Below are 26966 nucleotides of genomic sequence, written 5' to 3'. Positions count from 1 at the left end.
GCTAAATATGAAATTGTATCTGTTTTCTAGGTCATGTGCACATATACACACACAGAAAAGAGCATCTCTGAAAACTAAGTGCTTCCACCCTTCCTTTCACTTTTTATCTTTGGCAGAAAAAGTATTAAGAGAAAGGAGAGCAGGTAACTTCTAGTTTGAGAAGAAGAGTTGAATCTCTGGGCTTGAAACCAGTTTCTCATTTACTTGATAAGTTACTCAATAGTTATCACCTCAATTTCCACACATGTACAAAAGATATAAAGTGACTACTTGTTTGGGTTATTTTGAGTATTATAAGAGATAACACATATAAAGGGTTCACAATGTACAGAATGTTCAATAAATGGCAGTCACTACCACTCTCTTCCATCTCCTCCAGGTCAGTACAAACTCAAGTCTGACTGTTTACAAAGCCATTCCACACCTCCAGCCCCATTGAGGATACCAGAAATAGTCTGATGCTTAGGATAAAAATAATCAACCTGATTGATTAAAGTTTGTAATTTTTGTGTTTAAGGTAGGTGAGCCTTAATCCTTTGCCTCCTTGTTATTTGGTGGATAACCCACCAAAGTCATAAGCAAAGATTGTATCTTTCTTGGTATTTTCAGAACTATGTCTCACTACTTAGAAGAACAGGGTGGGCATGTGTTCTTGGTAGTTTTTGCCTGTGTACCTCTTATTCCTTATATATGTACATGTGGACCTTTTTTTTTTTTTTTCACTTTTTATAGCACTTTTAGAACTGTCATATGATCTCCACCAGACCTGAGTGACACAAATAGGAAAGTTTTTACATCTCCATTTTATAGATGGGAAAATAGAGGTTCTTTCTACATTTGTGCATATTCGCACAGTAAGAGAACAAACAATTTAGAATGCAGCAGCTTTAGTGGAAATTACAATTTCTACAGCTCTGAACCCAGCTCTGTTGAAATTCTTCTCCAAGGTCAAGAAAGCCATTGCCACCTCTTACTGACAACTGACTTAAAAATGTGCTGGGGAAGCAGAGCTGATTCACAGAGGGAATTTGTGAGGCTCTCCATCCAATGTCCACTTTCCCCTCTTTGGGGGAAATTTCTGCTTTCTCATTGTGGGTACTTTTGGTAAGACTATCGATCAGCATGCTTTGTCTTCTCTAGAAAGAGGTAAGAGGTGGGCGCTGAGCATAATAGTGCCATATGATACAAGCTAGGGAAATTAAATTCTCTGAGATCCACATCTTGAGCTAAGTGAACCCAGTTTGTTGCTGTTACTTGCAACCTAAGATCCTCAAGCATTTTAAGGTGAGAACTGTCTGCATTATGCATTTAGTCATCACATATTTTGATGACTTGCAGACATATTTGACCTGTTTCTCTTCAAGTGACAATGTAAATATCTGAATTTACATTTATTTATGCTGAACGAATGGTTTCTATGTAAAGAAAATTTGAAAACAGCTTATTTTCAAATTAAATTTAGTCTTTTAAAAATACAAGTATATAAAATTATTTAGTTATTACTACTGATGCTTGGAGAAGGAAATGGCAACCCACTCCAGTAATCTTGCCTGGAGAATCCCAGGGACTGAGGAGCCTGGCAGGTTACAGTCTATGGGGTTGCAAGAGTCGGACACGACTGAGTGACTAAGCACACACGCACTACTGCTGCTGCTAAGTCGCTTCAGTCGTGTCCGACTGTTTGCAACCCCATGGACTGTAGCCTGTCAGGCTCCTCAGTCCATGGGATTCTCCAGGCAAGAATATTGGAGTGGGTGGCCATTTTCCTCCTCCAGTGGAATCTTCCAGACCCAGGGACTGAACCTGTGTTTCCTGAAGCTCCTGCACTGCAGGCATATTCTTTACTGCTGAGCCACTGGGGAAGCCCTATTACTATTGATATTGTGCTATATATTCGTGCATATATATAAAATTATGATTACAGAGATTATTTTGAAAAAAATTAAGTTTTATATTTTTAATGGTTGGTCTTTTTAAGAGGAGTGCTAAGAAATTATATACTGAATAAATTATTATATGAGTGCTTCAAAGGGTGAAAAATTCACTCAATTTAGGAATGTACAATTTTGTTTATTACCATGATTATTTTAAACTGGTTTCATCAACACTGTGCACAAATTAAGAAAATCTTATGATTCAATATCTATAGGGCAGTTTGATCTTAAATGTAAGCTTTAGAATACATATCAATGATTATAAGAATAAAAAGAACTCTAATGTTAAATTCAATTTGACTAAACTAAGAAGAGAACAATCATGTCAGTCTTGTCTCTTAAAGAAAGCTTTCTATCACCAATTTAAGTAATTTTGTATTCAAATGTAGATGAAGTAGATAATATAAATCTTAGTATATATAAATGTCACTCAAGAGATTAATGGATTCAAAAATGTAGTAAGCACTATTGTGAATCATATTCTGCTTAGAATTACTCAAAAGGTAACTTTTAAGACTCAATGGTAATCAACATATAAGAATATTTAATGATGGTTTCACAAAAGGTCTTTTACAATCCATGACTTATAGTATATAGACTTTAAAATATATATATTGATTGAGACTTGGCATATTTTGAATGATATAAGCCTAGAATAAATTAATTTTTAAATTATTCAGTACAATTATAGGACTCATCATAAATAAATGACAGTACAAATGACATTTAAGGTTATTCAAAAAAATTCCTTTATATTACCAGGCCATTTAAATTTGTAACAGATGTTTAAAATTTTCTGGATTCTATAATATATCCAGTTCTACCAATAGGTAAGGAGAGCAAATGGCTCATTTTGGAGAGAAGAGGGAATATTAACATGTTCAGACTGAAAGGGTTCTATCTCTAAGGAAAGATCATTTAGTAAATGTTACCCTAATGATATAAAAGAGTTAACTATTTATGGCCTTGATATCTCATAACCTATGACATATCTCACTCAATACACTATAATCTTTCACTAAGTAACTGAGGTTAAAAAACTTCATAAAAACAAATAGACTATCAATAGTATAAAAAAAAGAAAATAAAGTCATGGTATCAATTAGAAATGAGCAGAGAAAGTCATCAGTCATACACAATGTAAAAATTAGAATGTCTACAAGGATCTCCTCATTTTAGAGATGAGGATCCTTGGGCCTAGAGATCTGATATTCATTATGATAGGTACATATTTCTTTCCAGTAAAAGGTGTTTTTCCCTACATGTGCTATTTAATGCCTGCATTATGGATTGTTAGTTCAGCTAATGCATCTTGAATATATATTAAAATTTACAGCATAAGAAATTACCAACATAAAAGACTGGGTTTTTTTTTTTTTAAATTAAATGTAAAGAATAGTGTCCCATATTAACATTCCTGTTTAGCATGGTATCAGGATCTTACTCTAAATAATATCATCAATAGATAACACAATATTTTGGAAAACTTGTCCAAAAATAGGAAGTCACATCACCAGACTCTTAATATTATGAACAATTTCCCAAATCATTTGCATTTTAGTTGAATATGGTGTCCATGCCATGGAGCTGATTTTCCTACGTGACCATTTTATTGCAAAGTTCTCTTGACTCTTAAGTAGGGTCTAAGGCAGATCAAACTCATCTGCCCCTTAACAATTAGTATTTAGTAAAATGGCACTATCTTTCAGTAAATACAATTTTGTACAATTCATACATAAAGGCTGGTGGTGAATTTTACCCTCCTCCACCCCCAAAACTTGATTCCATTAGGATAAACTCCTACTGTCATTTGAGAGATAAATGTCTGACAGTGAGTTGTGAGCCAGTACTTCTTCATGAGTGTTAGGAACACAGGTCATATGCTGGTGACAAACAAATATTTCTCCTTACTGTGATGAGACCAACCTGAGAGACTGCCACTCCTCTCTGAGCTGTTGTGAGAGCTGGTGGTGCTGAAATCCTGTGACTGGTTGTGTGGCATTCTATTAGACAATCCCTCAGCCAATCGGTAGTCAGGGATGTAAAGTAAGGCTAAGGGTTAAAGGGCAGAGGTCATAGTGGCATCATGTGATTAGTTCACAGCACAAGCCCATGCAGAACATGCAGTTAGCAATTCAGAAGCAGATGTCGTAGGACGGTGGAGGAATGTTTTGTCTGTCCTGCCTAATGGAGGTCGAGATGGATTACTGATCACTACTGAATAAAGAGCTAAAAGGATGAAACCAGTTGGTGTTGCTGTGTGGTGATAGCAACAGTGGTGGTGGTGATGGTGGCGGGGACTGTGCAAGGTACTGAATACATGCCAGTATAGTTTTTTAGTTTAGGTAGTGAACCTGGTGATGAATTACTAAACCGAACAACAAATACTACTGTCTATCTCATGCAAAAATGATATGAAAATAACTCTTCTGGAAGTAAGAACTGGACTTACCATTGTTACCTTTGTTCTGATCAGGTAGAGAATAACCAAATCCCATCAGGTCTGTTTTTTGCTGAATTGAGCTTTTCCACTGTGGATCAGGCAGATCGACAGCCAATTCATGTATGCTGTTGGAATGCAATATCTGTGTCGTGGCATATGGGGTAGCCTGTGTTATTTGGCTGGAACTATTGTAAGTGGTTTTGGTCGTGAAGTCAATGCTGCTATAAATGGCTCCATCTGAGAGCATCGTTGCCGTTTTATCCCCTTGGCCTGGAACTGGTGGCAGCACATCTGTGGTGAACATAGGGAAATGAAACAATTTAATGATGCACAGGAAGCCCAAAACTATCAGGACTGAAGATGAAAAATAAATGTGTCATGCCGCACGTTTGCATTTCAGCTGAGATGGGCTTCATGAGCCAATGAAGGGTAGATGATGTACAACCGTCGCCAAGCTATCAGCCTTGGTGACAGGCAGGCCTACCGGCCGTCCTTCACGTCTCCCTGCTTCACACACCCTATCCCCCATTTTCTTCAACCATGAATGAGAAATTTAGTGTATTTCACTCCTGAAAAAATGCTTTCAGTTGTTCATTCTGGCTTAGAATCCATGAAATTGTTAGCTCTTTACAGAAGCAATGGCAAAAGTGAGTCTACAAATCACGGATGAAAAGCATCTTTTTCCACTTTATCCCCAGAGACATGGAAAATAACTGCTAAAATAGATGCAAAAGTTTCCAAAATTATACTCTCCACACTATGAGGCACTTTTTACTCAAGTTTCTACTTGCTGTTTATCTGAGTTGATTTCACAGCTCCAGAAATGGAGTGTAACTGATGGCAGCAATTTTTTTCTCTTGGATAACAAAGGAAGATTTTCATGAATAAGTCATTTTCACAATACAGCAGGATTTAACTACAGAAGAAGCAATCTGGGTGATCACAGAGTTTAATTTATGCTACCAAATCTTAGAAGTAGAGAATTATAGTTTCAAGTTGTAATACAGCAAGAGTAAAATTAAACTTCAGGAAAAACACTGAATATCAATCAGTCCATTTATCACTTTGGTGTGCTAAATTATCTTTACATGAAGTTTTTAAATTCAGAACTGCCACCTCTCTTCTAAGCATTTATTTTCCTTCTCAGAATGAAGATACTAGAATCTAAAAAAATACAAAAACAAACAAACAAAAAAAACCCCTACTAATACTATTTTTATTCATGTAGAGTTAAAAGTGAATATGTATTATGCTACTTAATAATCTATGTTCTGAAAGTCACATTTCACAGGACATGAGTTCAACAACCCTCTTCATTTCATTATGGAAAATTTTCAACTAGTTATAGTAATGTAATAATAAACCAAATGATCTCAGTAACAAAACCAGCTTATCATCACAAGGAGAAGACTGAAGGAGTCAAAATATCCTAAAGCTTTTAGATTCTATGATATCTAACAGTACTTGAAATAAGGATTCTTGTAAAAATATTAATTTTGCTTTTGCATTTTACAAAAGCTAAAAATGATCTTCTTTAGCAACAGTAACAAGACATTTAAAGTGCATTTTATACACTATAATCACACACTGTAGGTTCTTTCTGAAGGTTCTGAAGTCTGAAATTTCAACTTGTTTTATAATTAAGTATATATGTAGTTTTAAAATAACTATTTTAAATAGTTAAACATGTTCATATTTATAATATTTCATCAAGTTGTGTAAGTATGCATATTGTTTTCGGATTCAGAATTTTATAACTGTTTTCTTGCCCTTGTTTTTAGCTGTAAACTGATTAGAAAATTTGATGACAAAGATATATGCTTCATTCTAAAGCATCAGGTCAGTATGATTTTTATTCTCTGAGATGCTTGATATTTAATAATATATCAAAATTGTGAAAGTAGGTCGTTCACTCTAGGGAGGTTTTTTGAGTTTTGTTTCTGCCTCCTCTACCATGTCTTTCACTGATGAACTGGACAGATACCCTTCTTCAACACTGACCCCAACTTCCCAACATCTTGAATATGAGGTTCTCCAAAGCTTTGGATTTAGATTGTGAGCTACTGCCAGTTTTTGAAATGGTTGTGTGTTCACATGTTTTAAAATGGAAAAAAATATAGTATGAAAATCTAATCCTTCATATTCTATGCCAACTAAAGCTATGGTTCTAGAAATAGAATCTCTCTCAGCTGGATGAAATTAGTCTTCAATTCTAAGTGCTTCTATATTGATTTGGGGGCTGCATATTTCCTTCAAATGTTATTTGCTCACTCTTACATTTTCAAAAAATAAATTGAATTATGTCCCAACAATAAAATACTAGAGGCTTATACATGACTACTTGCATGTGGGGAATTATCCTATAACATCAGATGATTTGGAACTCTGGGCCAGTCTTCCTCCCAGGAGCCTGGACTCGAATAGATGCTGCCATCTTTAGACAGGGCTTTTTATTTTACATTCTACACAGTCCACATCTACCCCTTCTTGATACTTTAGGTTATCTCACTGGCATTTGTTAATGTTTGTGTCTGAAACTTATGAATTATAGAAACCCTTCTCTCCAGTCAGAATTACTCATGATTTCATTCTTCAGTTTTTCAGCACCCTAGTTACACATGCATTTATTTCTTTTTGCCTGGAGTAATTACTTCCATGAATGACTGTCTCCTTCACTATATCTTAAGTTACTTGAGGACAGAGTACCTGGGATTTATGTCTGTATTTCCATAATTCCTCATCTAGTGTTTTGTAAAGAGTAAGTACTTACTGAATAATTAAAGGGCATTTTTATAGTTTGTATTGTCAAAATGAATACATGTGATTATTAGTAACTTGATTATTCAAAATAGTATTGTCATTACATTTAAAAATGCATTAGTAAACATTCTTAAAGGAAAAAATGTCAAAAACGTCTTTTATCCATGGTTATTCCTCTAAGTGTACTCGGTAATACAATCATACATGTGAATCCTACCTTAAGAATTGCAGAGTGGTGTAAATAAAAGAATATAGGCTTTAAAATCTGTTAGATCTGGATTCTACACATAGATCTCAAATTATTCACCTTGATAAACCTTAGTTTCTTGACCTCTAAGCTAGAAATATGATTATCTATGTCTTACACTTATTACATTTATTGTGCAAAGGAAATGGAATTTGCGAAACATTCTTTTTAGTAAATGCTTAAAATTCTTATCACACTGAAAAGAGATACAGTTAACTCTGCAAAAACTTTGTCATGGCCTTGAGCGACCTGTGAAATATTTTCATGTCATGAAAATGAAGTGGAAATGGAAACAAAAAAACAAACCTTGAAAATCTTCATAAGTATCCTTTGGCTAAATTAGATTGAGACATTTTATAATGTTAATATAATCTGCTAGAAACTGAAAAAAAAAAAACACTTTCTCCATGTTTGTGCATTTATCTCTTGATATAAAGATAGAATGGTGTGTTATTCCAATACAAGAAAAAAGGCAGCTATTCCTTGATTGATAAAAGCTTTATGAACAGAATTTTGAAATCAGTGGGTAGGGCAGGGAGGAATGTTTTGATTTCATGATAAGACTATGCTTGGGCACAGAACTATCCAAAGTTAAGTGACACCTGTAATTGCAGGGCTCAGAATTCTGACACCTAGGGGAGGCAGCCACTTTCAGAGAGTCTGGGCAACTGAGAATCTAAATAGGGTGGACTGAATTACAGAGGGTAAGTAAGATGCTGAGTAGTCATACAACTTACAGGAGGGAGGTCCCCCTTTTTCGGTTGGTACTGACGATGCAGAGTTGTGCAATATTAGTAACTTTATTATTTAAAATACCATTTTAAATATATCTAAACATGCATTGGTCTTACATTCATAAAGAGAAAAGGCCAATATCCATGACTGTATTCTAAGTCAATATGTTTACACACTCATACATGTGAAATCCACCACTGAGGTTTACAGTAAACCCAGAGTACTTAGCTTGGTCCTGGGTCTCCTACATTAGTTCTTCCTAGAAGTATAGAAATCCTTCAGTGGATTCACACAAACTTTCTTAGATTACAGCACTATTCTCCTAATTAATCATCCAAAATTTTCACCCTATCTCCGTCCTCCACCCAGTAGCTAGATGGATGATTTAAAACAGCACTTGCATTCTAGAATTCTCCTCTTAAAGTCCATTAATGGCTTCTGATCATCCTCTAACAAAGTTTAAAGGCTTTGTGTGGCTTAGAAAACCCTCTGTTACCTGTCCTTCTAAATTTCTTAGCACTTTTTTGCCTTGCAATTGATACTCAAGTCATTAGGAAATTCATTCATTTCTTAAAGAGGTCAATGTTTCCCTTGCTTTCTGAATCATAAGACACAGTAAATTTCTTCTCTACACACTTTCTACACACTTTTGATTTCCTACCGTCCCTTCTTGTATCAGCCTAAATAATACTCCATCCGTAGCACCTTCCTCCTCCCAGGAGACAGCTCTTTCATGTGGGGTGCTGGCAAGGTACCAGTCCATTTGCTGTCTGCACAATCTTATGCCAGTGGAAAACCCATGTATCAGCTGAACTAAACACTGGGGCCTGAGACTTTCCCAGTCTTTTCCAGTCCCATCTTTCTCTAAATCCATTGCTCTCCTAATGACTGGATGAAAAGGTGAAGAGGGGAAGGTGGTGATTTTCATAATAAGTCCAATTCTGTTTTCTTTATAAAGACCTATGGAGAGGATTCTAGTACCGAATTTTGAAGACTTGAGCATGTCAGCTACTTAGAATATTTTTGTTTTTTATTTGGGGTACAAATTATCAACTGTAGAATTACAGAAAAGCTGCCAACATGTTGTTATATTTATTTTAAGTGTCTACCTCTTATATGATATTTTTTACTGTCTGCCACAGTGCCAGGTCCACAGGATACACTCGATAAATATATACTGAATGATAATCAGAGAAGTAAAATGACTGGTTCTAAATCATAAGCCCTGTTTGGCTGTATAGTTCCTGATTTAGTAATCATGTACTGTGCTCACTCAGTCATGTTCAACTCTTTGCTCCTTTGTCCATGAAGTTTTCAAGGCAAGAACAATGGAGTGGGTTGCCGTTTCCTTCTACAGGGGATCTTCCCAACCCAAGGACTGAACCCAAGTCTCTTGCATCTCCTGCACTGGCAGGCAGATTCTTTACCACTGTGCTACCTGGGAAACCCTTAATCATGTACTAATAGTATGAAGAACAAAATGCATTATGAATAGTTATCTTCTTGGTTAGTAATAACATCCTTGCTGCTGCTGCTGCTGCTAAGTCACTTCAGTCGTGTCCGACTCTATGCGACCCCATAGATGGCAGCCCACTAGGCTCCCCCGTCCCTGGGATTCTCCAGGCAAGAACACTGGAGTGGGTTGCCATTTCCTTCTCCAACACTTGAAAAGTGAAAAGTGAAAGTAAAGTCGCTCAGTCGTGTCCGACTCTTCGCGACCCCATGGACTGCAGCCTACCAGGCTCCTCCGTCCATGGGATTTTCCAGGCAAGAATACTGCAGTGGGGTGCCATTGCCTTCTCTGAATAACATCCTTAAAAGCTCAGTTTTACTCAAGGTAATAGATACCACAGCTTTATAATAAACTATTTAGCAAATGTACAGTACTATGAATAAATGCACTTCACTAAATTCACTTATGGAAGAAAATACTTTTTGGTATGCCTTTTTCAAAACATCCAGGAGAGGCAAGAAAACAAATCACAAATGACAGAATTTTGAAAAAGACAACTTACCTCCACGCCCAAAGTTTGCAATCTCATTTGGGCCACTACTGCTATTGTTTACTGGCAAGCTCGTGGCTGGCCATGAGTCAGCAAGCCATGGATAACTGGGATCACCAGCATTTAGAAGACCTGGGCGGCTAAAACAGGAATTAAATAGATATCAGTCCATGGAACTCCATGAGAGATTTGTATATCTGCCTCATAAACTACAGTGGATTAGAGAATTTAAGATTTTAATTCACTTTCAAATGAAAATCTGGAGGCTCTCAAGAATTAAGGAACTTTGGCAATTCACTAAGGCTCTGTATAGATCATCCCTGTCAATGGAAGCAGAAGAATCCTGCCTGGGATTCTGCTGACATCCAAATGAATTCAGTCATCTTCCCTGAAACTGGTAGGCAACTGGTAACATAGCAGCATCCTGAAACAAGATCTAATGATAAATTGGCACCTCAAGGGAACAATTGGTCAGAATGATTGCTTATTATCAGCCATTTCCAGGACTTTGGGCTATTGCTCCTTCAATTCCTGCAGCTCCCATATTTATCTGTCCCCTATAGGCTGTAACCCCTGTTATGAGCCCTCATGGTTGATTTAGAGGCAAGGAACTTAAGGGAAATAAATGGAGTATTTATACTGTTTCATCAATAGTACATTTTCAGGTTCTCTAAATTTAAAGTGTTAGGAGAATATGAAAGCATTTTAGGGTGATAAAAGATCCACTGTGGTCTGATCCAGTATGTGCATATCGTCTATGAAGGAGAGTTCTTTTGCATCATATTCAACAAAGAATCCCTATCTTTAATGTAAAAGTGGGATTCTGATCCCTTTCCAGATTACCATACTTAAAAAGATATAGCAACATCTATAATCATCGTACTTTTTTTTTTTTCCCCGATAGACCCTTGGTGATACAATCCTTAAGAGAAACATGTGTTTCTATGGAAACTGCAGAAGATCCAACTGCTTTCTAGCTACATCCACCAGCTCTCATTAGACCTAATCTCTTTTTGCTAAAATATTGATTAAATGGGAGATTGGAAGTTATTACCAGAGCCTAATTACAATCTCCATATCAGCAAAGGGAAAATAGATGAGGATATATGTGTTTGTGATCAGTTTTTATCAATTTCAATTGAGTATCCAAAGTTGTGGAATCCAGTCCTATCAATCTACAGCCTATTCATCATCTATGAATCATTTACTTTGTGATCGATTATATGTAATTGTTCACTCACAGCAATTTGGTGAGAACCAATAAGGAGCCTTAAACAACAGCAACTTCATTTGCTAATGTCTAATTAATGCAATAAACATCCTGCTAACAAATGAACACATTCCTTGTGATATTTACTACTAATTTCTTCAGGGGCATCTGGGAGATATGAAACATCTGGGCTTGATTCCTCTAAAGTGCACAACAGATAGATCATTAAACCTTGTTGTAAGCTGTTTAATTCCTTCTAGAATTCTCAGACTTATAAGTGATCGTTTATTACAATAATTGCCTTTTACTATGTAGTTTCCTCAGTCCTGATTAAAAATAAAAATAAAAAATCTCCTTGGTATACCTTCCATTGCTCATTAGTCCTCCATCTCCTCTTTGAAATGTAACTGTAAAAAAAAAAAAGAAAGAAACACACACAAGTAGTCAATATTAATTACAATTAACAACAACTACATATTGGCCCTTCGTTTAGAGCTGAAGCCCCTGGGAATTATAGCAAAATATAATTAACATAATTGCACAGATAGTAAGAAGCAGTGGTTTGGCCTAAAGCAAAGCCATCATTTGTTCCAACTTTAATAAGACATCTAAAAATTCTTCCAGTCAAACACACGGTTAAGTCAAAGGGGCAATTTTTATTTGTATGTCAGTTGGTACATATATGGTATTGAAAGATTGACATGCATTAACAAAGAATTATCACATTGTGAATTTTAATGCTAATATACAGGTGTCCTAATTAGAGGGCATAATGAAAACTGCATGTAACAGAAAGTGAAACAGGATAGTTCAAACAGGTAATATCCTAATAAAACCAGTGACAGGTACAGATTGATAACCTATTCTTCTCCATCACAGGTCCTTTTAGGGACACTGAGAAGCACTATGAGTTGAAATACTGTAATTACTGTATAATAGACATGAACTGTAGTGAATAGAGAATATATAATGTATTGAACGCTTTGCTTCATTTTCCAATCTTTACAAAAATGAGACTTTCAACTTATTGAATATATTCCCATTGTATGTAATGATTATACAACTTAAGTCCTTTTTAAAACTATGGAGCATATTAGCAACACCAACAAGCATCCAGTAAAGCCAGAGCTGGAGAACCCACTCCTTCTGGTTACTAGATTTCATTGTACAAACCTAACAACATGAAAGTGGGTGTCAAGGATTGGCAAAGAAGATAAATATCAGTTTGGGGCCATCATCTCTTACCTACAATCTTTGCAGCTAAGTTTGTTTGGAATTAAAATGCTTCAGATCTGAGATAGGTAATATGATGCACACTGCAGAGAGGGTCTGAGGCAGCAACTATATTCAAAATGATTAGTGTTGCAATGAGATGTGAATATTCATGATTAGTGGAACAAGGTCTATACATGACTTCATATTATTTGGGGTCAAATTTTGCCACTAAATTACTTAACTAGGAAATCATTGGGAAAAAATTGGTGTTTAGAAGTTTATGGACAGCACAATTCCAATTCTGACCAAAATTAATATGTATCAGCTAAACTAGTCCCTGGGGATGAAGGAAAAAATACCATTTCACAGCTGTGAATTCAACACATCCTATCTTTGGAAGACACTGATTATATTTACTATGATTACTTGGTGAGCAAAAGTGAAAATAAAATTTTATGAATTGATTCATATTTTTAATGAACTTGCTACTTAAAGTATACACTTAATAAATACTTTCTCATTTGATAATCTCATAATTCACCTGTTTCTTAAGTTTGAGCTAATAAGTATGATCACTTTTTAGATTTTATAAATTTCTAAATGTAGTTTCCCAGTCCCCTCCCTAAGGTTGTCTAAGAATATATCTATTCAGTTCAGGTCAGTTGCTCAGTCGTGTCTGACTCTTTGCAACCCCATGGACTGAAGCACACCAGGCTTCCCTGTCCATCACCAACTCCTGGACCTTACTCAAACTCATGTCCATAGATTCAGTGATATCATCCAACCATCTCATCCTCTGTCGTCCCCTTTTCCTCCCGCCTGCAATCTTTCCCAGCATTACAGTCTTTTCTAACCAGTCAGTGATTCCCATCAGGTGGCCAAAGTATTGGAGTTTCAGCTTCAGCATCAGTCCTTGCAATGAATATTCAGGACTGATTTCTTTTAGGATTGATTGGTTTGATCTCCATGTAGTCCAAGGGACTCTCAAGAGTCTTCTCCAACATCACATTTCAAAAGCATTAATTCTTCAGTGCTCAGCTTTCTTCACAGTCCAACTCTCACATCCATACATGACTACTGGAAAAATCATAGCATTGACTAGATGGACTTTGTTGGCAAAGTAATGTCTTCTTTTTAATATGCTATCTAGGTTGGTCATAGTTTTTCTTCCAAGGAGCAAGCGTTTTTTAATTTCATGGCTGCAGTCACCATCTGCAATGATTTTGGAGCCCCAAAAAATAAAGTCTGCCCCGGTTTCCACTGTTTCCCCATCTATTTGCCATGAAGTGATGGGACAAGATGCCATGATCTAAGTTTTCTGAATGTTGAGTTTTAAGGCAACTTTTCACTCTCCTCTTTCACTTTCATCAAGAGGCTCTTTAGTTTTTCTTCACTTTCTGCCATAAAGGTGGTGTCATTTGCATATCTGAGGTTCTTGATATTTCTCCCCAAAACACTGATTACAGCTTGTGCTTCATCCAGCCCAGCATTTCTCATGATGTACTCTGCATATAAGTTAAATAAGCAGGGTGACAATATACAGCCTTGATATACTCCTTTCCCGATTTGGAACCAGTCTGTTGTCCCATGTCCAGTTCTAACTGTTGCTTCTTTTCCTGCATACAGATTTCTCAAGAGGCAGGTCAGGTGGTCTGGTATTCCCATCTCATTTCTTGAAGAATTTTCCACAGTTTGTTGTGATCCACACAGTCAAAGGCTTTGGTACAGACAATAAAGCAGATATTTTTCTGGAACTCTCTTGCTTTTTTGATGATCCAATGGATGTTAGCAATTTGATCTCTGGCTCCTTTGCCTTTTCTAAATCCAGCTTGAACACTTTGGAAGTTTACAGTTCACATACTGTTGAAGTCTGGCTTGGAGAATTTTGAGCATTACTTTACTAGCATGTGAGATGAGTGCAATTGTGTGGTAGTCTGTGCAGTCTTTGGCATTGCCTTTCTTTGGGATTGAAATGAAAACTGACCTTTTCCAGTCCTATGGCCACTGCCTTATTTCTCTTATGGCATCATAATTGGGCAATATCATCATCATCCAAGGGTTTATCAGGAATTTATGAGGCAGTGCTTTCAGAAACATCTCGTTGGCACCTAAAGTACACTGCTTTATGAAGTTTTTAGGTATCTTCTCAAGTGTATTACAAAACAATCTGACAGCACCTTTGCACCTGCCCGGGACTGGCTATGAAGAAGATGAATACTGATCACTAGTCTACTTTGGGATGGACTCCCTTAAGTGTTGGGAATCAACAGTCAGCTGTGTGTCCATACCACTTTGGGTCCCTTTAATAACTGTTTTTAACAACAACAACAAAATAACAAGCTGATCTGAAACAATTATTGTAAAAAAAATCACTGGTGACATTAAACAAATGTCTGATTGGTTTGGAAAAACACAAAATGTGAAAACAGTGCAGCTAATTAACTTTCCATCTGAAGTGACTTTCTAGTATGTGGTTTTTTAATGGACTATCAAATGATTGTTTTATTCTGATAAAAGAGGGCTAAGATAATGTTGTGAATATCAGCAGACATGGATGGGCTACACCTCCAAATGTGTTGTTTAGGAGATATAAGGGGAGAAGCTGAGCATTTCTAATTTGGATGCTCTTTTTTCCTTACCCAAATTTTCTGTTACTGTCAGATCAAAAAATAATATTAGAAAAAAAGAAGACAACTGAAGCCAGGGACAACTGAACAAAAATTAAGTTGTATTTAACTTTATGTACTTACCAATGTTAAAGTTTTCATAAACTGTAAATATTAAAGTACTAAGATGCAACACTCAAAATCTTATCCAAAGATATCATTCAGATGCTAGTCAGCACATGGAAAGATGATCAGCATCATTAATCATTAGGGAGATGGAAATTAAAACTACAATAAGATGTTACCTCATACCTGTTAGGTGGGTTTCTACACAGGAAACATAAAATAAGCATTATTGAGAATGTGAATAAATTGAAACCATTGTGGAAGGTAAAAACCATTTTACCCTTGGTTGAAAATACCATGTTTGTTCCTCAAAAAATGAAAAATAGAATTACAATAAGACCCAGAAATTCCACTTCTTGATATATACCCAAAAGATCTGAAATCAAGATATCAAAGAGATATTTGTACATCCATGGTCATCATAGCATTATTCATTGCAGCTGAAATGTGGAAGTAAACCAAGCATCCATTGATGGATGAATGGATAAGTGTATATACAGATGCAAGGGAATATTAATCAGCTTTGAAAAGGAAGGAAATTCTGACATATGCTAAAACTTGGATGTACCTTGAGGACAATATGTTAAATGAAATAGGCCAGTCACAAAAAGACAAAACCTGTAGAAGTCCATTTATATGAGGTACACAGGGTAATCAAAATCACAGAGACAGAAAGTAAAATGTTGGTTGTGATGGCTGGAAGGAGAGGGAAATGGGGAGTTGTTTACTGGGCAAAGGTTTTCAGTTTCAAAAGTTGAAAAAATTTATGGAGATGGATGGTGGTGATGGTGCACAGCATCATGAATGTATTTAATGCCTCTGAACGATACACTTAAAATGGTCAAGATAGCAAATTTCATGTAATGTGTATTGTACCACAATAAAAAGTTGGGGAAAAAACATTCAAACATTCATCGAGGTTTATTTACAGATGTGTTAGAGTATGGACTCTATAGTATGGTCCATATTTACCAACTGAGAGTTAAATGTTGTGAATGAAAGAATTTTAAATTTGAGAACATTCAAGACATATCCATTTTCTACTTTTATATAAATCATTAAATAATTTCAAATCTGCAAAGAGATTGTCAAAAATAGTTCTTAAGGACATTTATGCTTGTGCATCTTCATACCAACTATAAAGAGGCAAAAATACACAGTCATTATATAAATACATAATTGACTTAAAATGGCCTATGGACACAACTTGATATATATGAGAAACTTCAATTTTGTGTGCTTCTATCAGAAGAAGACAATAACAAAAACAAACCCAATACCCTCATGTAATAAAGTTGAATAGTTGTCTTTTTTGAAGGAAACGAAAAAGAGGATACTTTTTCTGGTTTCCTTTTCTTCCCATGCTCCAAAAATTTTAGATTTGTTCCATTCTGAAAAGCAGACCAAAAGTAACTGAGTTCTATTAGACCGTGAGATTAAAAACAGATGAGAAAGGATAAACAACTAGATCTCCTAAAATGGAAGTCATATTTGGTGTTTTGATCAACATTCTGTGTGTGTGTAGAGACAGAGAAACATAAAAATAAATGCGACAGCAAATTTGAAAGCTGTTTTGAAGTAGCTCTCATTTCACAGGTGATGAACCACCTTAAAGCTGAATGGAAGACGGTAGAGAGGGTAAGTGGTTGAACAGTCTTGCTCTAGTCACAGTTTTGACAATCATAGGGTAGTAACTTTGTGCTTGTCAGAATTAACTTTGAAATAAGTGAATGATTTTTACCAGGAGTTTCTGATAACATCTAAAATTAAGAAATTTGAAGGCAGCAACACAGAGTGCATAGGAGTTTTTATTGCTAAAACTATCTGACTAGTGCTAAGGCTTCCAAAAAGCTCTACAGACACCTCACTCTTAACTGTTTTAGAAATGTATTAAATATTCTGAATTTATTGCAGCATTTATGAAAGATAGAAGGTAAAGAGATTTTGCAAGTTCAGATCATATACAAAGTACCTCTACTATTATCTGTCAGGATTAATCCTAATCTCACGCCTGCTAGCACTGAGGGGGAAGGGAAATATAACTACATGGAAAATTGACATTTTGAGGTAAGGAAGCTTTCAGAGTGCCTATCTCTAGTAGGCCACATTTTTCTACTCCAAATGGAAACTTTAATGTTGCCAGCCAAGCCTCATTCCCTTGCCTGATAAGCTATTTCTCAACTATGAATGTAGATTAATCCTCTTTTAATAAGCCTTAACTCAAGCCCAGATAATCAGAGTATAAAAATTCCATCAAATCTTTTAGCTGTCTTAGGATGGTTTTGTCAAATAATTTCACCAATGGTTTAAAACCTATGCATGAAGTGTTTGGTATTTCATAATTTGCTCACTCATTAAATTATTTACATTTACTGAGTTTAATCAAATCTATCAGAGGTAATATTCATAAAAGAACTCAACCCTTTAAAAGTGTGAAAGTTAGTTTACTTCCATTAAAAAGTTGATAACTTAAAAATTATTGATAGAAATATGACCAGCATTAATTTGAAAAGCATCATGCAGGCTTCATAAAGATCGTAATATGACATACAGAATCCTTGTGAAAGCTGCATGGCTTTATTCAAACTATATATTGTTCACTTTTCTATTCACAAACACCATTAACACATATAATCAAACATTTTCTCTAGATTCAAAAATCACCTAATATTTTCTGCCCAAATATCTTCATGATTCTATTTCATCCTATAACAACTCAGGTAGTGAATATTTTTGGCAGACAGGAAGCTCACATGCAATGGCAAGCACTGTTAGTACTCAATGAAGAGCAAGATAAATAACACTGCATGTTATTCTAGAAAAAAATAAAATGATTTCATGCAGAATATGAGACAGGGGAATATGTTTCTCTTTCTAGCTGCCCATCTTTGAGCCATGAGCAAACCTTTAGTGCATGTTTGTGTCTGAAGAATTTAAACAAAGAATAAATAGGAAAAAAACTGAAATAGGAAAAAACTGAAATAGGAAGCTAGTAACTTTGCCCTGGGGAAATTGCCATGTTCTGCTTTGTAAAGAAGCAAAACTTTACATTCAGGCCAAATTCTCCTCTCAGATCCTTTCAAAAGTTTATATTTGATTCCTGACAGTTGCTTTTACAATCTAAGGTGCTGATCCACTAGTGTTCTATGATCAATATGTTAACTCTTTTGAATCATAAGAAAAAATATCAACGCTGAATAGCATGTCATTTTTTTTTACCTTTTTTCTAAGCATTCAAATATAATTTTCCATATGGAGATGGAGAGTCAAAGATTAACATGATAAAAATCAGTGGGTGAACTTTTGCCTGCAGAGTGAGTGGAAGGCATCCTATGAAGACTTGGGTTTTCCACTCTGCAAAGGATTTCTTCTCCCCAATAGTTAAAATCTTCCCTATGATGGTTAAAATCTACCTGTGATATTAAGAAGACTTGGAATGAAATAGAAAAGGCAAGTACTGAAATCAAATTCAACCTACTTTTCAATTCTACTTGGGAATTCCCGGGTAGCTCAGTTGGTAAAGAATCTATCTGCAGTGCAGGAGACCTGGGTTCAGTTGCTGGTTTGGAGAAGGAAACGGCAACCGACTCCAGTATTCTTGCCTTGAAAATCCCGTGGACAGAGAAGCCTGGCGGGCCACAGCCCATGGGGTCGCAAGAGTCAGACACAACTTAGCAACTAAATCACCACTTCAATTCTACTTAGGATCAGCATTATTAAAATGCATGTTTCTGAATTTATATGAATTTCAGCAGATGTTGAAGTATAATCTAAGATCATATTTGGGGCCTAAAGCAAATGAAGTCATCTTTTGTTATAAATTAATTTAAATACTGATCCCAATATAGACTTATGTTTCTTTGAAAAAAATGATCACTGGTGTCATAAATCAGTACGAAAAATTTGAAACTATGTGTAGTAAAAAGTAGAAATGTTAGACTTCTCATTTTCTGAGTAAAACTGTATTGCTTTAAGCTTACCAGTTTTGCATTTCATACTTATAAGATTCCCACAGAAATTTCTGTGAAAACCAAAATTTAAACAGAATCATTACACATAGACTACTTTCTCGATAACTTTTATAAAATATTTCAGAGAAAATTAGCCCTGTATGAAATCTCTGTGCTCTTACAACAGATCATTAGCTCATGAATCAAATGTCATAAATTCAAACATATGATAAACAAATACTACACTAAGCATGCCTATTTACAATCCCCATATTCTTTAAGCTTTAAAATTCCAGAAAGTGGAGGTTAAGGATATTTATGGGGGGAAATGTGTAGAGAATATTACCAAGTCAGATATGCAATGCTGAGTACCTGTAGTGTGGATTTTCATTTGCTTCTCACCTAGAAGAGAACAGCAGTTGCTGGAAGGCAAATTTCCAGCTGAAGGTGAATCCATTCTGAGAGTCAGCCATCTATCAATTAAGGATAAAGGTTCAGAAAGCCTGCTCTGTGGCTTGGCCTGATTCCAAAATATTTGAAGGGCATAGCACCTTCTGAGTTAGCAGTTCTTCTACAAGCAGATGGATATCAATCACAATGAGAAATGACAACAGGAAATGTGCTATTCTTGTCCAGCTCAAAGACCAACAGATATTTTCCAATCAAATATAAAGAACTGCTGTTTTTAAAGAGAAGAAGAAAGAAAAGAAGAAAGGCTCTCTGACATGATTTTATAAAAAAACATAACTACTAATTAGAAGACTAATGCTATTTGGAAGAAGTGAATGAAAATCCTACAGAGGGTAAAAATGCAACACTCCAAATAGGGCCCTGAGGTGACTGACATTGTCAGTCTTTTATTATTTTCACTAAAGTCAAGCAAAGAGATAAACACAAAAGTAGTCTTTGATTAATATGAGCATGTCACAGAGATGAAACAGAACACAGTGACAGACTAAACAGACAGGTAAACGGACAATATCTTCAAGGAATGAAAGCAGGGGACTGGACTGCAAAACAAGAAGTTACATTAAAGTCTCATTAATGTTCATGACTCTGACACTCAGCAGTCATTGCCCAGCATCCCTTTCCAGGAAGAATCCTTCATTGGCAGGCTGATAAAGCACTCAGATGACACAGCATAAGGAAGCAGGCATCAGCAACCAGTAAGAAATGAGAACAGCACAGCAATAGCAAGTCACAAAGTATGGAAACCCTTCTGCAATGAATACACTATACTATCTATCTTCTCTAGTCCTGGGAATATATTCTAACCAGTAACTAACAAACATTATTTCTACAAGCTGTAGTCATGAGCCACAATGTGATCATCAACTGATCATATTTAAATACTACTCAATAACAAGGAAAACGATCAAATGGATGGTGTTTCTTTCATTTTGAACTATTCTCAGAAGCTTGTATGCTACAAGTTATAGCAGCTGATAAGCTTAATAAGTAATGAAGCCGCTGTAAAATCACTTATGAAGACATTTATGCTTCTTATTAAAGTAAAAATCAGAAATAGAAGATGAATAAAATATCTCAAATTTTTAAAAATATTTGTAGGACAATGATAAATTAAAATTGTTCCCTTGTTTTAGAAAATGTAAAGTATTTGTGAGGCATTTTTTTTAAATCATTGTTAGAGAAAGTACTTAAAATGAATGTAATTCAAACTTTAACTGAACATAGCTTCATTATCGAGGTCATTTTTCACTCACTGACTTGATAATTTTCTCTCTTTTTCTACCTTGGATGTATTTTGAGGGCCGCAACTTGGGACATCCTTAAAATTCCTGCTCTGGATTCAAAGAAAACATTTTCGCAAACAAGTAGAACATCTAGGATCTTACTTTTCTTCTCTTTCTTTTGCTTCTGTTTTTTCTTCTTTCTAAAATGCTCATTGGTCACTTTAAAGTAGACATTCTATTTAAGAGACCAGTAAAATAAATCATGCCTCTTAAGTTTCATCAATCCTGGTGACATTTTTTGTTTTGTTTGTATGTTCCATCTGGGATACATTTCCCTTTGTAATCTGTACTGTAAATATGAAAAACTACATTTCAAATCTTTTTTCTTTTTTTCCTGAGCATTTTAGGAATGCTCTTGCTTAAATATACTTCTCAAACATGGTGTCAAAGCTTGCAAAGTCTATGTGTGTGTGTGTGTGTGTGTGTGTTGAACTATTAAGAAAAATGGCTAATCACTCTATTGGTGTGTGCTCTTCTTATGCTTCCTTGGAGATACAGGCAAAAAGATGGCCTTATGGTCATAATGTGATATGATGAAGAGCAGTGTATTAAAGCTTGTTGTTTATCATGGTTTAAATCAAGCAAAAAACACCCATTCATTCACTCATTTCATAACCCGTTTCATTCCTTCCCTTGCATTTTATCATATTTCTAAAGCTAAGACATTTTCTTAGCTGGAAATAGCCTCTTACCAGCATAATTACTGAGTCCCTTTCTCTTCTTTCTTCGCCAGTACAACCAGATGCTAAAACCCATCAGGATTACCCAGCAGGCACCACCAATACCAGCTATAAAAGCTGGTTGCTTCACAACATCAGTGATTTGCTCAGTTATGCTGTTATTGTTTTCGGTAATGACAACTTCATTTCGTCCCCCTGTGGAAGAAACAATGGTGTTAGTGCTAGTAAATATTAAGACCCAAAACCCCACAAAAATACATACGTGCTACACCCAAGGCACAGAAGAGTGTAACCTTCTTTGAAGCAGGTAATATGTGTTGTGTCCTGACCCTGTCATAATTTACTGGTGAGCAGATTTTATAAGTTTCAAAAGGAGAATCAAATCATAAGTTTGAAATGTGAATCAGAACATTGCTCCTTCGTGTTTTGTTTTACTGTGGACAGATTCAGAACCACTTCTTGATTTATTGCTTCATATATAAATACTAAAACAAGTGTGTGAGCCGAAATAATAATAACTTTTCTTCAGTTAGGTAAAGCATTTTGTAAGACAATTCTCATTTAAAAAAAGAAAAGCAACTACAACATTTAAACTGAGTATTTGCAAATTACCTTTCCCCTACAGCACTGCCTAATACAGATGATCAAAATATTTCTCTTAATATTTTGCCAAATAATTTACCTTGATCAAACATATTTTAATTTTCTGGAAGGTACTGAAACTGCTATATTAAATAATGATAATAACATAAACATCTTTCCATAGAGATTAGTATCTATAGTTAAAATCTCACAGAAAGATAAAACTCCTAAATGCCCTTAAAGTATCTGAAACGAATTTGAAAATCCACTTGAAAGTTGGCTACAAAACAACTTGAAAATTAATTCTAAGGTCTATGTAACAAATCATACATTTAAATCTAAACTAAGATTATTCCAGAAGTTGTCACATTTCTGACAGTTTAGCCCTCTCAGACATAATAAAGACAATCTCAACCCACAATTTTAAACAGGTTTAAGACTCATGGAATTCTAACATTACTAATGAGCAAAGATTTAGGTGCTTATTTAATAGATGGATGAATTCAGAAACTGGAAACTAAGTGAATTCTCATATTAATATCATATCTCATTCAGTTCAGTTCAGTTCAGTCACTCAGTCGTGTCCGACTCTTTGCGACCCCATGAATCACAGCACGCCAGGCCTCCCTGTCCATCACCAATATCTCATTAGTGAGTAAACAGATAATCAAAAAATAAATTGTAAGCAAAAAATAAATGGTAAATTTCAGCATACCATATCAAAGGAACGTGTAATTCTCTTGTTTTAGTTATCCTGGTATTGTAACATACTGGAAACAGCAAGGTCTTTGAAGTTCCACATCTGAGTATCATCTCTGTCACTTCCAAGCTAGGAAAGCAATGGGTTTATGTAGGGCACTTAATCTTCTAGAATCCCTGTTTCTGTTAGCTGGTGACAGTAGTGCTATTTCATATATTTGGGAGGATTAATCCAGATGATGAATGTAAGGAGTGGACTTCCCTGGTGGCTCAGCAGTAAAGAATCTGCCTGCAATGCAGGAGAAGCAGGAGACGAGGAAGATCCCCTGGAGGAGGGCATGGCAACTCACTCCAGTAAGTTGCCTGGAGAATCCCATGGACAGAGGAGCCAGGCAGGCTACAGTCCATGAGGTTACAACGAGCTGGACACGACTGAACGACTAAGACTTTACTTTTACTTTACCTGAGTGGGTCTTAAGTAACTCTTAGCTTCACATGGCCATAACTTGAGTCACAAATTATAGTGTTTCTATTAACCTGTTTACATGTGCTTGTGTATGTGCCCAGCCATGTTTGCATTGCTGGAGATTCTTTACCATCTGAGTAATCAAGGAAGCCCCAGGTAGGATTATAAGTTGTAAATTATCTAGATGTGAGAGTCCTTCAAACCATAGGTGACTTGTTTACCAAGGTTTCACCTTTCTTCCAGAGAAGAAAATTAGCCTGTATCTCCCAGCCTCGCTTGTAGTCGAGTGCAACAAAGTGACTGAATATTGGACAGGCAGATGCATGGTATCTCTGGACCAATCCATGTACCACTGTGATAGCACTTCATACTCTCTTTCCTAAGGTGTTGGACAGAACAAGGGATCAGTCGTGGGATGCTGACCCTATGAGATACGGTACACCATTGACTGGAAGGATCCACATTTCATGAAAAACTCTATGGAGTAGAAACCCCATCCTTCATTCTGTGAACCCATATTAGACTGACTATGAATAAGAAAGAAATTTTTACTTTATAAGCCAACCAGAATGCCCATTTGTTTGTTATTTGTTGTTCAGTTGCTAGGTCGTGTCTGACTCTTTGTGACCCTGTGGACTGCAGCACGTGAGGCTCCTCTGTCCTTCACTCTCTCCCAAAGTTTGCTTAAGTTCATGTTCATTGGGTCAGTGATGCTATCTAACCATCCCATCCTCTGCTGCTCACTTCTTTTGCATTCCATCTTTCCCAGCATCAGGGTCTTTTCCAAAGAGTCAGCTCTTCCTATCAGGTGTCCAATGTATTGGAAACTCATGTTCACCAACAGTCTTCCAATGCATATTCAGGGTTGATTTCCTTTAGGATTGGCTTTATTTGATCTCCTTGCTGTCCAAGGGACTCTCAAGCATTTTTCCTTGCACCACAATTCAAAAGTATCAATTCTTTGACAGTCAGTTTTCTTCATGGTCCAGCTCACACATCCGTACATGACTACTGGAAAAACCAAAGCTTTGACTATATGAAATTTTACTGGCACAGTGATGTCTCAGTTTTTTAAATTGCTATCTAAGTTTGTCTTAGTTTTCCTTCCAAGGAGAAAGCATCCTTGAATTTCATGGCTGCAGTCACCATATGCAGTGATTTTGGAGCCCCAAAAAATAAAACTTGTCACTGCTTTCACTTTTCTCCCTTCTATTTCCCATGAAGCGATGGGTCCGGATCACTTGATCTTTATTTTTTGAATGTTCAGTTTCAAACCAGCTTTTTTACTCTCTCCTATCACGCTCATAAAGAGTCTCTTTACTTCCTCTTCAATTTCTGTCATTCAGTTCAGTTCAGTTCAGTCGCTCAGTCATGTCTGACTCTTTGCAACCCCATGAATTGCAGCACGCCAGGCCTCCCTGTCCATCACCAACTCCCGGAGTTCACTCAGACTCACGTCCATCGAGTCAGTGATGCCATCCAGCCATCTCATCCTCTGTCGTCCCCTTCTCCTGCCTCCAGTCCCTCCCAGCACCAGAGTCTTTTCCAATGAGTCAACTCTCCGCATGAGGTGGCCAAAGTACTGGAGTTTCAGCTTTAGCATCATTCCTTCCAAAGAAATCCCAGGGCTGATCTCCTTCAGAATGGACTGGTTGGATCTCCTTGCAGTCCAAGGGACTCTCAAGAGTCTTCTCCAACACCACAGTTCAAAAGCATCAATTCTTCGGCGCTCAGCTTTCTTCACAGTCCAACTCTCACATCCATACAGTTAGTGTGGTATTATCTGGATATCTGAGGTTGTTGACATTTTTCCTGACAATCTTGATTCCAGTTTGTGATTCATCCAGCTTGGCATTTTGCATGATGTACTCTGCATATAATTTAAATAAGCAGGGTGACAATATACAGCCTTGTCATACTCCTTTCCCAATTTTGAAGCAGTCAGTTGTTCCATGTCATGTTCTAACTGTTGCTTCTTGACTTGTATACAGCTTTCTCAGGAAACAGGTAAGGTGGTCTGGTATTCTCATATCTTAGAGAATTTTCCAAAGTTTGTTGTGATCCACACATCCAAGGCTTTAGTGTAGTCAATGAAGCAGAAGTAGATGTTTCTTTGGAATTCCCTTGCTTTTTTCTATGATCCAACCGATGTTGGCAATTTGATTTCTGGTTCCTCTGTCTTTTCTAAACCCAGCTTATACATCTGGAGTTCTCTCTTCACATACTGTTGAAGTCTAGCTTGAAGGATTTAAAGGATAAACTTTCTAGCATGAGAAATGAATGCAAATGTACAGTACTTTGAACATTCTTTGGCATTGCCCATCTTTGGGGTTGGAATGAAAACTGGCCTTTCCTATTCCAAGCCAGTGCTGAGTTTTCCAAATTTGCTGACATATTGAGTGCAACATGTTAACAGCATAATCTTTTAGCATTTTAAGTAGTTCAACTGGAATTCCATCACCTCCACTAGGCTGTTCATAGTACTGCTTCCTAAGACCCAGTTGACTTCAGACTCCAGGATGTCTGGCTCTAGGTGAGCGACCACATCATCATTGTTATTCAGAGTATTAAGACTTCTTTGTATAGTTTTTCTCTGTATTCTTGAGAACTTTTCTTAATCTGTTCTACTTCTGTTAGGTCTTTACTGTTTGTGTCCTTCATCATGCCCACATTTGCACATAATGTTCCATTGATATGTCCAATTTTTATATAGTCCAGTATTTCACTTCTGAAGTTTCTTTTGTGTTAATTTCCAGATTTAAAAATCATCTTCACCTGTGTAGTAAACCTGATTCATTTTCCTCCTCTATTTGCTTTTAATCAGTATACATATAAACATAGTCTAACATGTATTTAAAATGAGCTCATATTCATATATATATACTGTGCTAAACACTAGATATAACTAAAAAGAAAACACCTTATAGCACAATCAGAAAAGAAAAGTTGTCCCTCATTTGTGTAAAAGAGTCATAAAACATCATATTGAATATAGTGGAATATTTATGTTGCCCAAGGTGTATTAGTGTTTCTAGTACAGCTAGTACTTTTGAAACAATGTTGTCAGTTGAACTAATTAGAGCACAGACATGGGATGTGTGTGACCTGTGACAGTGTGTTGCTATTTCAGACAAAAAAAAATATAATGAAATATAATGTCTCTCTCCCATTGGAGAGTAATGAAGAACCAAACTAATTTGTTGGACTAAAAATTAATTAGACACATCAGATTCGATTGTACCTATTACTGTGAAAGTTCGCAGCTGTTCCACATATTATTACCAACTATGTAAGGTAAGCGTGAAATGGCCAAATGATTACAGAAACAAGCTATATTATTAAGCAAGATTATGGAGACTTTTAAGTCAATAAAAGTTTATTATATGACATGGTTGTTTGATGCTTATATATGTAAATATATTTGGTTGCTTTTTTGTGTGTGCAGTTGCAAATATAATTATGGATATTTTGATGTAAAAGTCAGTTTAACAGCGGAAGTGGCAGACAAAAGAACAATATTACTGTTAAGCCTGGGTGAGGCTGCTTATTATATTTA

At 36.1% G+C, this 26966-nt stretch overlaps 1 protein-coding gene across 17 annotated transcripts in view; it reads right to left on the bottom strand.

The window, feature by feature from the left end:
- Positions 1–26966, bottom strand: part of ROBO2 (roundabout guidance receptor 2) — a 1466835-nt gene that overhangs the window by 46079 nt on the left and 1393790 nt on the right. For 12 of the 17 annotated variants that reach the window (XM_027549011.1, XM_027548934.1, XM_027549246.1 and 9 more), the window contains 5 exons: positions 21676–21858; positions 11697–11739; positions 10135–10262; positions 4387–4668; positions 3861–3986 (listed from right to left, as the gene is read on the bottom strand). In XM_027549011.1, coding sequence (XP_027404812.1) covers positions 3861–3986; positions 4387–4668; positions 10135–10262; positions 11697–11739; positions 21676–21858 — 762 coding nt within the window. The remainder of the gene's footprint in view (positions 1–3860; positions 3987–4386; positions 4669–10134; positions 10263–11696; positions 11740–21675; positions 21859–26966) is intronic. The other 5 variants (XM_027549334.1, XM_027549924.1, XM_027550085.1 and 2 more) reach the window with 1 other exon arrangement.

The sequence above is a fragment of the Bos indicus x Bos taurus genome, chromosome 1, assembly GCF_003369695.1.
Source record: "Bos indicus x Bos taurus breed Angus x Brahman F1 hybrid chromosome 1, Bos_hybrid_MaternalHap_v2.0, whole genome shotgun sequence".
Lineage (NCBI taxonomy): Eukaryota > Metazoa > Chordata > Mammalia > Artiodactyla > Bovidae > Bos > Bos indicus x Bos taurus.
The sequence above is the reverse complement of the archived record's forward strand: the minus strand, read 5'-3'. Positions and strand labels throughout refer to the sequence as shown.